Source organism: Cetorhinus maximus, chromosome 2 (genome assembly GCF_964194155.1).
Source record: "Cetorhinus maximus chromosome 2, sCetMax3.hap1.1, whole genome shotgun sequence".
Lineage (NCBI taxonomy): Eukaryota > Metazoa > Chordata > Chondrichthyes > Lamniformes > Cetorhinidae > Cetorhinus > Cetorhinus maximus.
The window spans coordinates 174,500,308-174,512,707 of record NC_135880.1 but is presented as its reverse complement, the minus strand read 5'-3'; the positions used below and the strand labels follow the sequence as shown (position 1 = coordinate 174,512,707).

The 12,400-nt window shown below is 43.5% G+C and overlaps 1 protein-coding gene across 7 annotated transcripts in view; it reads left to right on the top strand.

Moving 5' to 3' along the window:
- The first annotated feature begins 3,050 nt into the window (after window positions 1-3,050).
- plppr1 (phospholipid phosphatase related 1) overlaps window positions 3,051-12,400 on the top strand; it is a 122,975-nt gene continuing 113,625 nt past the window's right edge. For 5 of the 7 annotated variants that reach the window (XR_013580599.1, XM_078570897.1, XM_078570871.1 and 2 more), the window contains exons 1-2: window positions 3,051-3,293; window positions 6,175-6,294. Coding sequence is in view for 4 of the 7 variants with exons in the window: in XM_078570897.1 (XP_078427023.1) it covers window positions 6,229-6,294 (66 nt within the window). In the remaining 3 variants the exon portion in view is untranslated. The remainder of the gene's footprint in view (window positions 3,294-6,174; window positions 6,295-12,400) is intronic. The other 2 variants (XM_078570889.1, XM_078570864.1) reach the window with 1 other exon arrangement.

Sequence of the window (12,400 nt, the reverse complement as noted above, 5' to 3'; positions counted from 1 at the left end):
TATAAAAACAAGAGGTCATCATTAGTCTCCCTGTGCAGTTCAATAAATTTCTGTATTTGTGCAGCAAGTAGGAATGAATCTCGCTGTAGCCATTTAGATCTGGAATTTCACAATGTAAGGACAAATTTAATTACATGACTTATGGTCCTGCAATGTCACTAAAACCTGGAGGCCCAGAAAGAGAACAATTAAAACTATGGAGTATCACTCCTGCAGGTAATGAATTGTTCCTAGTGGAATAATACTGAATTTAATTTTTTCATAATTTTCCATTCTGTCTCTTTTCTCTCTCTCTCTCATAATCCATTCTCTCTCTTTATTTCCCTCTCTGTACCTAATTTGAGTCCAGTCCATTTTTATTGATTCTATTTCCTTTTCTGTCATTCCAAACTATTAGACCCAGACATTTCAGGAGTGAAATTAGGAAACAATTCTTCACACAAACCGTGACAGAAGTTTGGAACTCTCTCCCACAGCTGGGTAATTGATGCCGGATCAATTTTTAATTTTAAAGCTGAGACTGAAATATTTTGTTAGTTGACGGTATTAAGGGATGTGGAGCGAAGGTGGGTATATGGAGTTAGGTTGCAGATCAGCCATGATCTCAGTAAATGGTGGAATGAGCTCAAGGGGCTTTTAGCCTTCTTCTGCTCCTTATGTTAAAGAGATAGACTATTGGACCTGACATTTGGAAGGTTATAGACGCCCCATTGCCCTAGTGGTGTCATTATCAGCTCACACCACCAGTAACTTTTGGCGCAAAACTAATAGTTTCTGAAGGCTGGTTAATTAACTTGGGGAGATGGTGGTATAGTGGCAATGTCACTGAGCTAATAGTCTGCTTAACACCCCTGGCTAATGCCCTAGGGGCATGGGTTCAAATCCTACCATAGCAGCTGGTGGAATTTAAAAATCTGGATTTTTTTTTTAAAAAAAAGCTAGTCTTAGTAATTGTGACCATGAAACAATTGTTGTGAAAACTCATCTGGCTCACGAATGTCCTTTAGGGAAGGAAATCTGCTGTCCTCACTTGATGAAAGCAAAATACTGCAGATGCTGGAAACCTGAAATAAAAACAGAAAATGCCAGACTTCTGAAGAAAACTTAAACGGACTCAAAACGTTAACTCTGTTTCTCTCTCCACAGATGCTGCCAGACCTGATGAGTTTTTCCTGCATTTTCTGTTTTTAGTATGCTGTCCTTACATGGTCCAGCCTACATGTGACTCCAGACCCACAGCAATGTGGTTGACTCTTAACTGCCTTCTGAAATCGCCTAGCAAAGCACTCAGTTGATGAGCAACAAGAGCTGGACTTGCCAGCGACGTTCACATCCCATGAAAGAATAAAGAAAAAAAATGCAACTCACAATGCAGCTCGCCATGAGATGGCCTGATCCAGCAAACTCTGGGCCATTCTTTTAGTGCTGCACTCAAATTGATGAAGGGTGCCGGAGGTCAGGGGAGTTGGGGACGTTGGAGGTCAGGCGTGGGGGGTGTCAGAGGTCAGGGGCGGGGTGGTCGTTGGGGGTGGTGGTGGGGTGGTGGGGGAGGGTGTGTGGAGGAGTCCCGTGGGGTCGGTCTGGACTTTTACAATAGTTACTCAGAAGGTAGAAGAGGTTTTAATTCTTCTAACTTTTTCTGGGTAACAATTGGCGGAACCATCCGAAGTTTGCGATTTGAACCGCATTTTCGGATGGTTCCCAGTGCAGTGCAATTGTCCAGAGGAAGTGTGCACTTCCGGGCAATTGCCATGCAAACTCTTAGCTGGGAACTTGCCAGAGGGATTCCACAGCGCCTTTTTGGGGTACCCTCCAAATCCGACACTGGGGAGCTTGGAAGTTATGGCCCATGTTTCTGAATAAATTAGAAAGAATAAAATCAGGAATACCAAAATGAATGAAGGAAAAAAATCAAGTTGTTTTCTTTTGAAAAGAAAATAAAGATGAACTTGCAGCTCACACAGCACCACGCAGCGCCATACATTAACTGGTGGTTCAACAATTGGGGCCATTAGACTTCATTGCTTTTTTAACTCAAGTTTGTGTGTGTGAAAAAGAGGACAAAACAATGTGTGCAGAGAGCAAATTGTTTTAATATTTGTGTATGTCTAAGAGACAACATATTCTGTTTTGATGTTAGTGTGTGTGTCGGAGAGTAGATTCTGTGTATAGGAGAGATAGAGCAGATTGTTTTAATATTTGTGTGTGTGTGTGAGAGAACACATTCTATTTTGTTGTGGGTATGTATGTGTGGATAGGAGTGTGGATTCTGTGTGTGTTTGTAATAGAGCAGATTCTGATTTAATATTTGTGTGTGCGTGTGTGAGAGAACATATTCTGTTTTGTTGTGGGTATGTATGTGTGGATAGGAGTGCGGGCTCTGTGTGTGTTTGTAATAGAGCAGTTTCTGATTTAATATTTGTGTGTGTGTGAGAGAGAGAACACATTCTGTTTTGTTATGGTTATGTGTGTGTGGATAGGAGTGCGGATTGTGTGTGTGTTTATAAAGGAGCAGTTTCTGATTTAATACAGAGATAAAAACAAAAAGCTAAAAGCTACTGCGGATGCTGGAAATCCAAAACAAAAACAGAATTACCTGGAAAAACTCAGCAGGTCTGGCAGCATCGGCGGAGAAGAAATCAGTTAACGTTTCGAGTCTTCATGACCGAAGAGGTTCTGCCGAAGGGTCATGAGGACTCGAAACGTTAACTGATTTCTTCTCCACCGATGCTGCCAGACCTGCTGAGTTTTTCCAGGTAATTCTGTTTTTGTTTCTGATTTAATATTTGTGTGTGAGAGAGAGAATATATTCTGTTTTGTTGTGGGTATGTGTGTGTGGATAGGATAGGAGTGCGGATTGTGTGTGTGTTTATAAAGGAGCAGTTTCTGATTTAATATTTGTGTGTGTGAGAGAGAACATATTCTGTTTTATTGTGTGTGTGTGTGTGTGGACAGGAGAGCAGATTCTGCGTGTGTTTATAAGAGTGCAGATATTCTGTTTTAAGCAACTTCTGTGACTTGCCTCGCTGGTGATCCCGCCTCCTTTAAAGCCCCTCCAAACAGGAAATGAGACGTGCATGGCAAGGCAGCAGAGGGGCAGTTCTGTGGGATGGTGCCGTTGCTGTTCGGGTGATCAACGAGGAGTGAAGACGAGCTGCTGGAGGGACTAAGGCACAGAGGAGGGGAGCCCCCAACTCGGTCGCTGAGCAGCTTCTGGGTTTTGTCCTGATGGTGCGTTCGGTGAGGCAGCAGCTTGGCAGAACAGCACTGGTGAACGAGTGGCACCACCACAGGTAAGAAATAAGCTTGTAGCTCGTTCCCTCTCTCCGCCTGTCGCTTCTTTTGTTTGTAGGGACCAGACATTCTTACAGAAGAGCCAGATTTAGCCACCACTAGTCAGTGGAAGCAGTCTCCGCCGCTCAAACCCCAAATGCTTGGATAAAATCTTATTTCTTTTTCTGCTTTGTATTGAATAATCCAACATTATAGAATCAGCAGGTTCAATATTTTAACAGCATTTGTCACCTACCATTGTTCTAGATTGCAGCGATAGTAGCCTGTCCATCCAGTCCTGCCTTACAAAATTGGTTTAATATTAATGTATCAAAAAAGACCAATATAAATGGAATAGACCACATTTATTTTCCTAGGTTAAAGTAGCAGTGTTTTTGCTTTGCGGTTTATATATGGTTTTGTGGTGTTTGCACATTGAGCTCTCTCGGTGTCCCCGGACCTCGCATTGTTCGCCCGGGACCATGTTTTTTTTTGCAAAACCTGCTTTTGTTGTCAAACCCATAAGACAACATAATTCCCCCTTTCATGAAAGGGGGTCAGCTAACTGTTTAAAGACCTTAATTGGTTCTTTTTTTAAAGAAACTTTCCGGGAGGCTTAAATGTTTCCTGCTGAAATAAATCAGCAAGTAGCAGTCAGTCCCCCTGTCAGTATTTTTTTTGGTGACTACATTGTACAGTTATAATCAAATGCAGAACAGGCTGCCTGCCTTTGAATATAGTACTCGGCTGCTTCCCGGTCTCATAGGCACCTCTCCCTTTACTTGTGTAGGAATAAATGTGCGCTCCGGCAATAACCTCGATCGACAAGAATCCTCTCAGTGAAGTCTGGAAAATAGGAACTGACAAGGCTGCATCAAATTTGTGTAGTTTGAGTCTTGTGCAAAACATGGATTTTGCACGACACGCACTGGCTAGAGAAGTGTAACCACCCCCAGTGATCGATTCACACTGTAGTGAATTGGGGCCCCCTTCTACCCCCAGCGATCGATTCACACAGTTGTGAATTGGGGCCCCCCTTCAGTTCAGAGATCCAAGGGGAAGTTACATGTGTAACTGGAGTTGACCCGACATCCTTTCCTCTGCTGGTTCCTTAAGGGATTTAAGAAAATGTGTCCCTTCCCCTTCACAGAACGTTTAACACTGGGTGATCCTACAATGTGTGATTTCAATTGAAAGATGAGGCAGCTGTGATGTTGGAATTGAACATTATTGGTTGGAACGCATTGTTTAAAAGAAAATTAATCGATCTGTGAGAAATTTTAGACAAATAAACTGCTTTTTGAAAAAGAAAAGCAACGAGATGTATTTAATCCTGCCCTGGTTGCATATAAGAATGGACCACTAAGGAATGCCTTTGTGCATTTAAATGGTGATTTTCACAATCAACTCTCTCATACGTACAGGGAGTCTAGCAGTCAATATGTGTTTGTAAAAATAAAACATTTTCAACACTTAAACCTCTTGTGCTCTCCTTCTGCATGTATTTAATGAACAATTTAAGTCCAGGAATTTGCTGTCTTAATGCAATGTGCTCCAGGGTGTATTAGACCCTGTCGCTTTAAATCCAATATCGGTGTTGATATGAAGTGCCACAAATGTAAAGCCCTTTTGATGATTACGCCTTCAGCTTGGCCACCGTGGGCTCAAGTTTGTTTTTAGTTCACTTTCAAGGATATCACGTGTTAAAAATCCCTGTCCCCATCTCTTACACTTCATTGGGCTTTCAGGCAAACTGCTCGCGATTACTTTTGTCAGTAATTGTTGGATAGCCTGTGTGCGTATGGTTGGGGGAAAATGGTCGATAGCTCACTTAAGGGATTGATATTCCTTATTATGTCAATTTTAGCGATCAACAGAGCCAGGATTAAAATAGACAAATTTTGATCTCCAATCATGCCAAGTGTTTCACTAAATTTAGTCAACAGAGGAAAACATAGTTCAAGATAATTAGGGGGGTTATTTGCATTTGATAACGAAATGGAAGCGCTTGGGTTTCTCTAGGAGAAACACACTGCTAATAAAAAGGCAGGAGCACATGACTTTTAAACATGTGTCTTTTCTGATTCTTATTTTTGTATTAGTTCTATTAAAGACTGATTGGTTTACTTTTCAACGTTACATTTATTACTGAGGAGACCATGTACTAACACAAGATGAATATGATGCACTTATAGTCAAAGGCCAGGTAAACACTTGAGGGAGTAAAGAATAGAAGAATGCATCGATAGAGTGAAAAGAGAAGAGAAAGACTTGCATTTCTATAGCACCTTTCATGACAACAGGATGTCCCAAAGTATTTACGCCCAATGAAGCACTTTTGATGTGTAGCCATTGTTGTAATGTAGCAAAAGCTGCAGCCAATGCGCACACACACAAACAACAACGTGATCATAATGAGCTAATCTGTTTTAGTGATTGGCCAGGGCACAGGGGGGTAACTCTCCTGCTCTTCTTCAAAACCGTACCGTGGGATCTTTTGCATCCACCTGAGAGAGCAGGAGGGGCCTTGGTCTGAAAGACAGCACTGCTGACAAAGCAGAACTCCTTCAGTGCTGTCGTAACAGCCTTAATTTTTGTGCTTAAGTGCTGCAGTGGGACTCAAACCCACAACCTTCTGACTGAGAGGTAAGAGTGCTAGCTATTGAAGCACAGCTGAGGTACAGTTGGATGGGAAGTGGTTCATGTGGAGCATAAACACCAGCATGGACTAGTTTGGCCTGTTTCTGTGCTGGAGACTATGCTATCCAATATAATAGGAAGTCTGGAGCAGTGTTTCATATAATGCTAAATATTTTCTCTTTGATTTGCTAGAGTTAGCACTAACTTGGATTAAAATAACCAATAGAATGCAGTAGTTAAAATGCAGTTATTGACTTGCAGGTGTGAAGGTCTCTGAAACTCAGCTCCCTTCTGAGAGTGATCTGATGAATCATAATGGCAACGGAAGTGAACAACATTCAGAGGAGTTATTCCATTATTCCATGCTTCATATTTGTAGAGGTAAGGGGGAGACCGCACGGACAGGACTATTTAAATGCTTGTCTGTCTCTTTCATGTTGTCTGGCTCAGAACAGTTGGAAACGCATGATTCATTTTTAAATGCGATTCAAGAAAAATCTGAATTAAGGAATTAAAAACAGAAAAGGCTGGAAATGCTCAGCAGGTCAGGAAGCAGCTTTGAAGAGAGAAAACAGAGTTAAGAGTTTCAGTTCCATGACCTTTAGTCAGAATGGCTGACAGGGGCTTGACAGGGTAGATGCTGGGAGGATGTTTCCCCCTGGGGCTGGAGAGTCTAGAACACAGGGTCACAGTGTCAGAATAAGGGGTCAGCTATTCCCGACTGAGGTGAGGAGAAATTTCTTCAAGCAAAGGGTTGTGAATCTTTGGAATTCTCTTGATGTTGAGTCGTTGAATATATGCACGACAGAGATCCATAGATTTTTGGGTACCAGAGGAATTAAGGGATATGGGGAGCAGGTGGGAAGTTGGTATTGATGTGGAAGATCAGACATAATCTTACTGAATAGCAGAGCAGGCTTGAATGGCCTACTCCTGCTCTTACTTCTCATGTTCTTACGTTTGTCAGTGCTTTTTGACCTGCCTGGGATTTCCAGCATTTTCTGATTTTATTCCTGACTCCCAGCATCAGCAGTATTTCACTCTTGAATTAATGAGTTGAGGAAGATGGGGAGTTTTAAGAGAAAAATTGCAAGTACCTAATAATTAAAAATGTCTATTTTGATATGGCTAGAATTGTACGTGCAGGGCACATGCAGTGAAGCCAAAGCTGCCCTAGGGGTGTATTCTGGGCCTGTGAAACCTGCAGTTCTAAGATAAAAGCAAAATACTGTGGATGCTGGAAATCTGAAAACACAAACAGAAAATGCTGGAGGAGAAACACAGATGCTGCTAGACCTGCTGAGTTTTTCCAGCGTTTTTTGTTTTTGAAACCTGCAGCTCATCTGGTTCAGTCGAGAGACGCGTAAAGTGGGAAGAAATGGGGGCAATTTATACTGGAATACATTTTAGGAAACTGTTTCAGAAACATCTGACCCACCAGAGTACCGGAAAGGAAACTACAGGTGGACTGATTAAGAGCGTACAATGCATTTTAACGTTGTTTCAAGACATTGTTGGATTCCCTTTTGTGTTTTGTCCTGCACATGGGAATTTTGCCAACAGGAGACCATTAGTCATCATGGGCAAGATGGAACTGCTCAAGGAGGAAGCTGAAAGAGATCTAGGTGTGTTAGTTGACTCATGAGATTTAGCCATTAACAATGCAAACAGGATGTTGTGCCATGTGTCACTGGACTAGTAATCCAGAGACCCAGGGTAATGTTCTGGGGACAAAAACAGAATTACCTGGAAAAACTCAGCAGGTCTGGCAGCATCGGTGGAGAAGAAAAGAGTTGACGTTTCGAGTCCAACATGACCCTTCATGTTGGACTCGAATCGTCAACTCTTTTCTTCTCCACCGATGCTGCCAGACCTGCTGAGTTTTTCCAGGTAATTCTGTTTTTGTTTTGGATTTCCAGCATCTGCAGTAGCTTTTTGTTTTTATCTCTAATGTTCTGGGGACCTGGGTTCGAATCCCACCACGGCAGATGGTGGAATTTGAATTCAGTAAAAATCTGGAATTAAAAGTCTAATGATGACCATAAACCATTGTCAATTGTTGTAAAAACCCATCTGGTTCACTAATGCCCTTTAGGGAAGGAAATCTGCCGTCCTTACCTGATCTGGCCTACATGTGACTCCAGACAATGTGGTTGACTCTTAAATGCCCTCTGAACAAGGGCAATTAGGGATGGGCAATAAATGCCAGCAATACCCACATCCCATGAATGAATTTTTAAAAAAATGTTGCGTGTTATAATGCCTGTCAGTAATGCTAATGCTGCATGGTCTTCACCTTGAGAACATCATGTTCCTATTCAGTTGCTTGTAAGAACCTTCCATTTTCCATTTCAGTGAGCAATATGACTAGAGGAAAGAATACATGAGCTGGTTTCCCGTTGCCTTCCTCATGTGTGCTTCATGGAAACACAAGTCCTCCTCCCAAAGGATCCTCTGCTTGTAGGCAGCTGATGTCCCTCAAAGTTCCAGCATTTCCGTCATTACCACTGAAAAGCCACTGGTTCCACCATCGGCCATGAGTTGTAACCCCGAGCATTGGACTCTTACCTCACAAAAGGGCAGGGACGTCCGCCCCCTCAGGTCACAAATGACCCAACTACCCTGTGCAACACATGAGGGGCCTCCAAAACCCAGAGACAGGGCGACAAAGAGAATGGAGGCTGACACTAGGGGTCAGTGGTTAAGGCTGTGAGCAACAACTTGATATGTTACAGAATTAGGAGCAGGAGTAGGCCCCTCAGCCCCTCGAGCCTGCTCCGCCATGCAATTAGATCATGGTTGATCTGAATGTAACCTCAACCCCACACTCTTGTCAACCCCTGATAACCTTTCACCCCCACCTCCGTGTTAATCAAGAACCTATCCATCTCTGCCTTAAAAATATTCAAAGACTCTGCTTCCACCGCCTTTTGAGGATGAGAGTTCCAAAGACTCACGACCCTCTGAGAGAAAAAACTTCTCCTCACCTCGGTCTTAAATGAGCGACCCCTTATTTTTAAACAACAAAGCTGTCAAAAGGGTTAAATTATGAGGATAGGTGGCATAGACTATAGGCTTGTGTCTCTCCGAGTATAGAAGGTTAAAGGGTGATCTAATTGAGGTGCTTAAGATGATTAATGAAATTAATATTTTAGATCAAGGGAAACTATTTCCATTACAAAAATAAAAATACCTGGAAAAACTCAGCAGGTCTGACAGCATCTGCGGAGAGGAACACAGTTAACATCTTGAGTTAACTATTTCCATTGATGGGGGAGTCCAGAACAAGGGGGCATAACCTTAAAATTAGAACTAGGCCGTTCAGCGGTGATATCAGAAAGCACTTCTCCACACAAAGGTCATGGGCATCAGGAAATCACCCCCCAGGAAGGGATGAGAATTAGGGCTCAGGTTTGTGAAGGGCATAAATAGGATAGAAATCAGGAAACATTTCAGAGTAGAGAGATACATTAACATTTAGAGCAGGTTGCAGTTGATGCCCAGTCTCTGGATTAACTTAAGAAAAAATGATATGGTTTAATGGGAAGGCAATGGGGTTGACCGTTTGGAAGGGTGAGATAAAATGGGATGAAGGGGCTTGACGGGGTGGATGCTGAGAGGATGTCTCCCCTTGTGGGAGAGACCAGAACCGGGGGACACAGTTTAAAACGGAGACGAGGAGAATTTTTTTTCTCTCAGGGGGTCATGAGTCTTTGGAACTCTTCCCCAGAGAGTGGTAGAGGCAGGGTCAATGAATATTTTTAAGGGGGAGGTAGATAGATTCTTGCAAGGGCATCAAAGGGTATTGAGGGTAGGCAGGATAGTGGTGTTGAGGCTACAGTCAGATCAGCCATGAACTTATTGAATGGCGGAGCAGGCTTGAGAGGCCGAATGGCCTACTCCTGCTCCTAATTTGTATGTTTGTACATAGGGGCTTTCTTCAACCTGAACCTGTCTCCATGAAGAGATCTGCAGAATCTTTGCCAGTGTGACTTTTCCAACTGGCAGGTCAAGAAGTGTGAAAGGAGAACAGCCCCAGTGTGATTCTCTATTTGACTTCATTTCTTTCCCCTCCTTACCCAGGGAAACATTGAGCCCTTACCCCAGATAGTCCAGTTCTGCTGAGATCAGCAACACTGTGGGGGAGGGGTGGGGGAGCGTGGTGGGGTGCGTGGTGTGGGGTGGGTCTTGGCCACAAAATTGCTACGCCAGTGTGGCACTGCCTGTGGTGCCATCTTTCAGAAGAGACATTAAACTGAGGCCCCATCTGTCTCTGCAGGTGGATGTGAAAGATGCCATGGCACTATGTCGAGGGAGAGGAAAGGAGATATCCCTGGTTTCCAATAAGCAAAGGTTTCCAAATAAAATGAAAGCCAAATTCTTCTTGGGCTTGTGCTCAGCAGGGTCCAGGAAATGAAGCATTAATTCGTGGAGATTGCAGGGCAGTCTTGGAGGCTTGGAAAACTCTATGAAAGATGGCTTTAAAAGTGAATTTCAGAGGGCAGAGGGGTAATGGTTGAAAGAACAGCCTCCAATAGTGGATCTAACGGAGTATGGGCCATCCATCAATTCAGAGGAAATGTAGTGTGGGGCTGGAGAAGAAATTGCAAATAGGCAAAGGGGTGAAGCCAATACAAGAATCCAGGTGGAGGACAAGTCTTGAGGCCTGCTGCCCTGCAGAGATGGCACAGGATACCCTGGGACTGTAGGGGTGCGACTTGGCACCTTGTGTCTGCCTGCTAGTTTGCTGGGCCAACGTGGGTGGGCTGAGCTGGGATGCCTATTAATCACAGGCTAACCCTAAAAAAATGAACCAAGCTGAGGTTTTTTTTAGAATTTAATCTTCCATGAGACGTGGGCATCGCTGGCAAGGCCAGCATTTGTCACCCATCTGTAAGTGTCCTTGAACTGAGTGGCTTGCCAGGCCATTTCAGAGGGCAGTTAAGAGTCAACCACATTGCTACGGGTCTGCAGTCACGTGTAGGCCAGACCGGGTAAGGACGGCAGATTTCCTTCCCTGAAGGGCGCTAGTGAACCAGGCGGGTTTTTTCAACAATCAACGATAGTTTCATGGTCACCGTTACTGAGACTAGCTTTATATTCCAGATTTATTAACTAAATTTATGCTCTACCAGCTGCCATTTGAACCCATGTCCCCTGAGCATTTGCCTGGGCTTCTAGAATTACTAGTCCAGTGACATTACCATTACACCACCGTCGACCGCAAGCCAGGTAGAGGGACATTATTGAGAAACGGGTGGTGCAACGGGATAGACATTGACTTTCACCTCTAGCAGGCAGTTGAAATCCGGACTCCTTGCTCTGCTGTTTGTAAAGGCCCCATCTCACCTTCATTTGAACTGCCTGAATCCAGCCTCTAGTGGGCACATAACTTATTTTCCACGCAATTTATTTTCCTTTTCAAGTATTAATCCAATTCCCTTTTGGAAGTTACTGTTGAATCTGCTTTCACCACCCCTCAGGCAGTGCATTCCAGGTCACAACAACTCGCTGTGTAAAAAAAAATCTAATCTCCCAGCTGGTTTGATGGCCAACTATATTAAATGTGTGTCCACTGGTTACCGATAAAAAGTTTCTCCCTACTTACTCCATCCGTCATGATTTGAAACACCTCTATTAATTTTCCTGTTCACCTTCTCTACTCAAAAGAGAACAATCCCAGCTCCTCTAGTCTCTCCACATAACCGAAATCCCTCATCTCTGGCATCATTGCCGTAAATCTCTGGAGTCTCCCAGGTTCTGATGTCTTTCACACAGTGTGGTGCCTACAACTGAACATAACAGTCCAGCTGATGATTAATTAAATAAAGTGTCTAGCATAATTTCCTTGTATTGGGTGCTTTTTAGTAGGAATGTTTATTGCCCGTTGTACAGGCTTTTTCAATTAGCACTCGTCCTGATGTGCCTTGTATGGATGGAGAACAACTTGTGCTTTGTGGGACATCCCCTCCATTAACACTATTATTACTAGCTTGGAAAATCTATATCATTATCAGATATAGCACTGTTTCAATTTCACAATTTCTGGATCATCGAGCAAGATAGGAACAGGAGTTGACCATTCAGTCCCTCGATTAGATTGAACTAGATCAGTATTGCCCAGTAGGATTTCAATGCTTGCCAAACTTCTGATGGTCAAGTCACCATCTACGACACTCCACTATACTATACTATCCACTATAGTACACTACACTGCAGCAACTCCTTTGACAGCACCTTCCCAACCTGCGACCTGCACCACCTAAAAGGACAAGGGCGACAGATGCATGGGAACACCACCACCTGTAAGTTCCCCTCCAAGCCACATACACCCTGACTTGGAACTATATCACCGTTCCTTCACTATCGCTGGGTGAAAATCCTGAAACTCCCTCCCTAACAGCACTGTGGGTGTACCTACACCACAGGGACTGCAGCGGTTCAAGAAGTTGGCTCACCGCCACCTTCTCAAGGGACAATTTTGGGA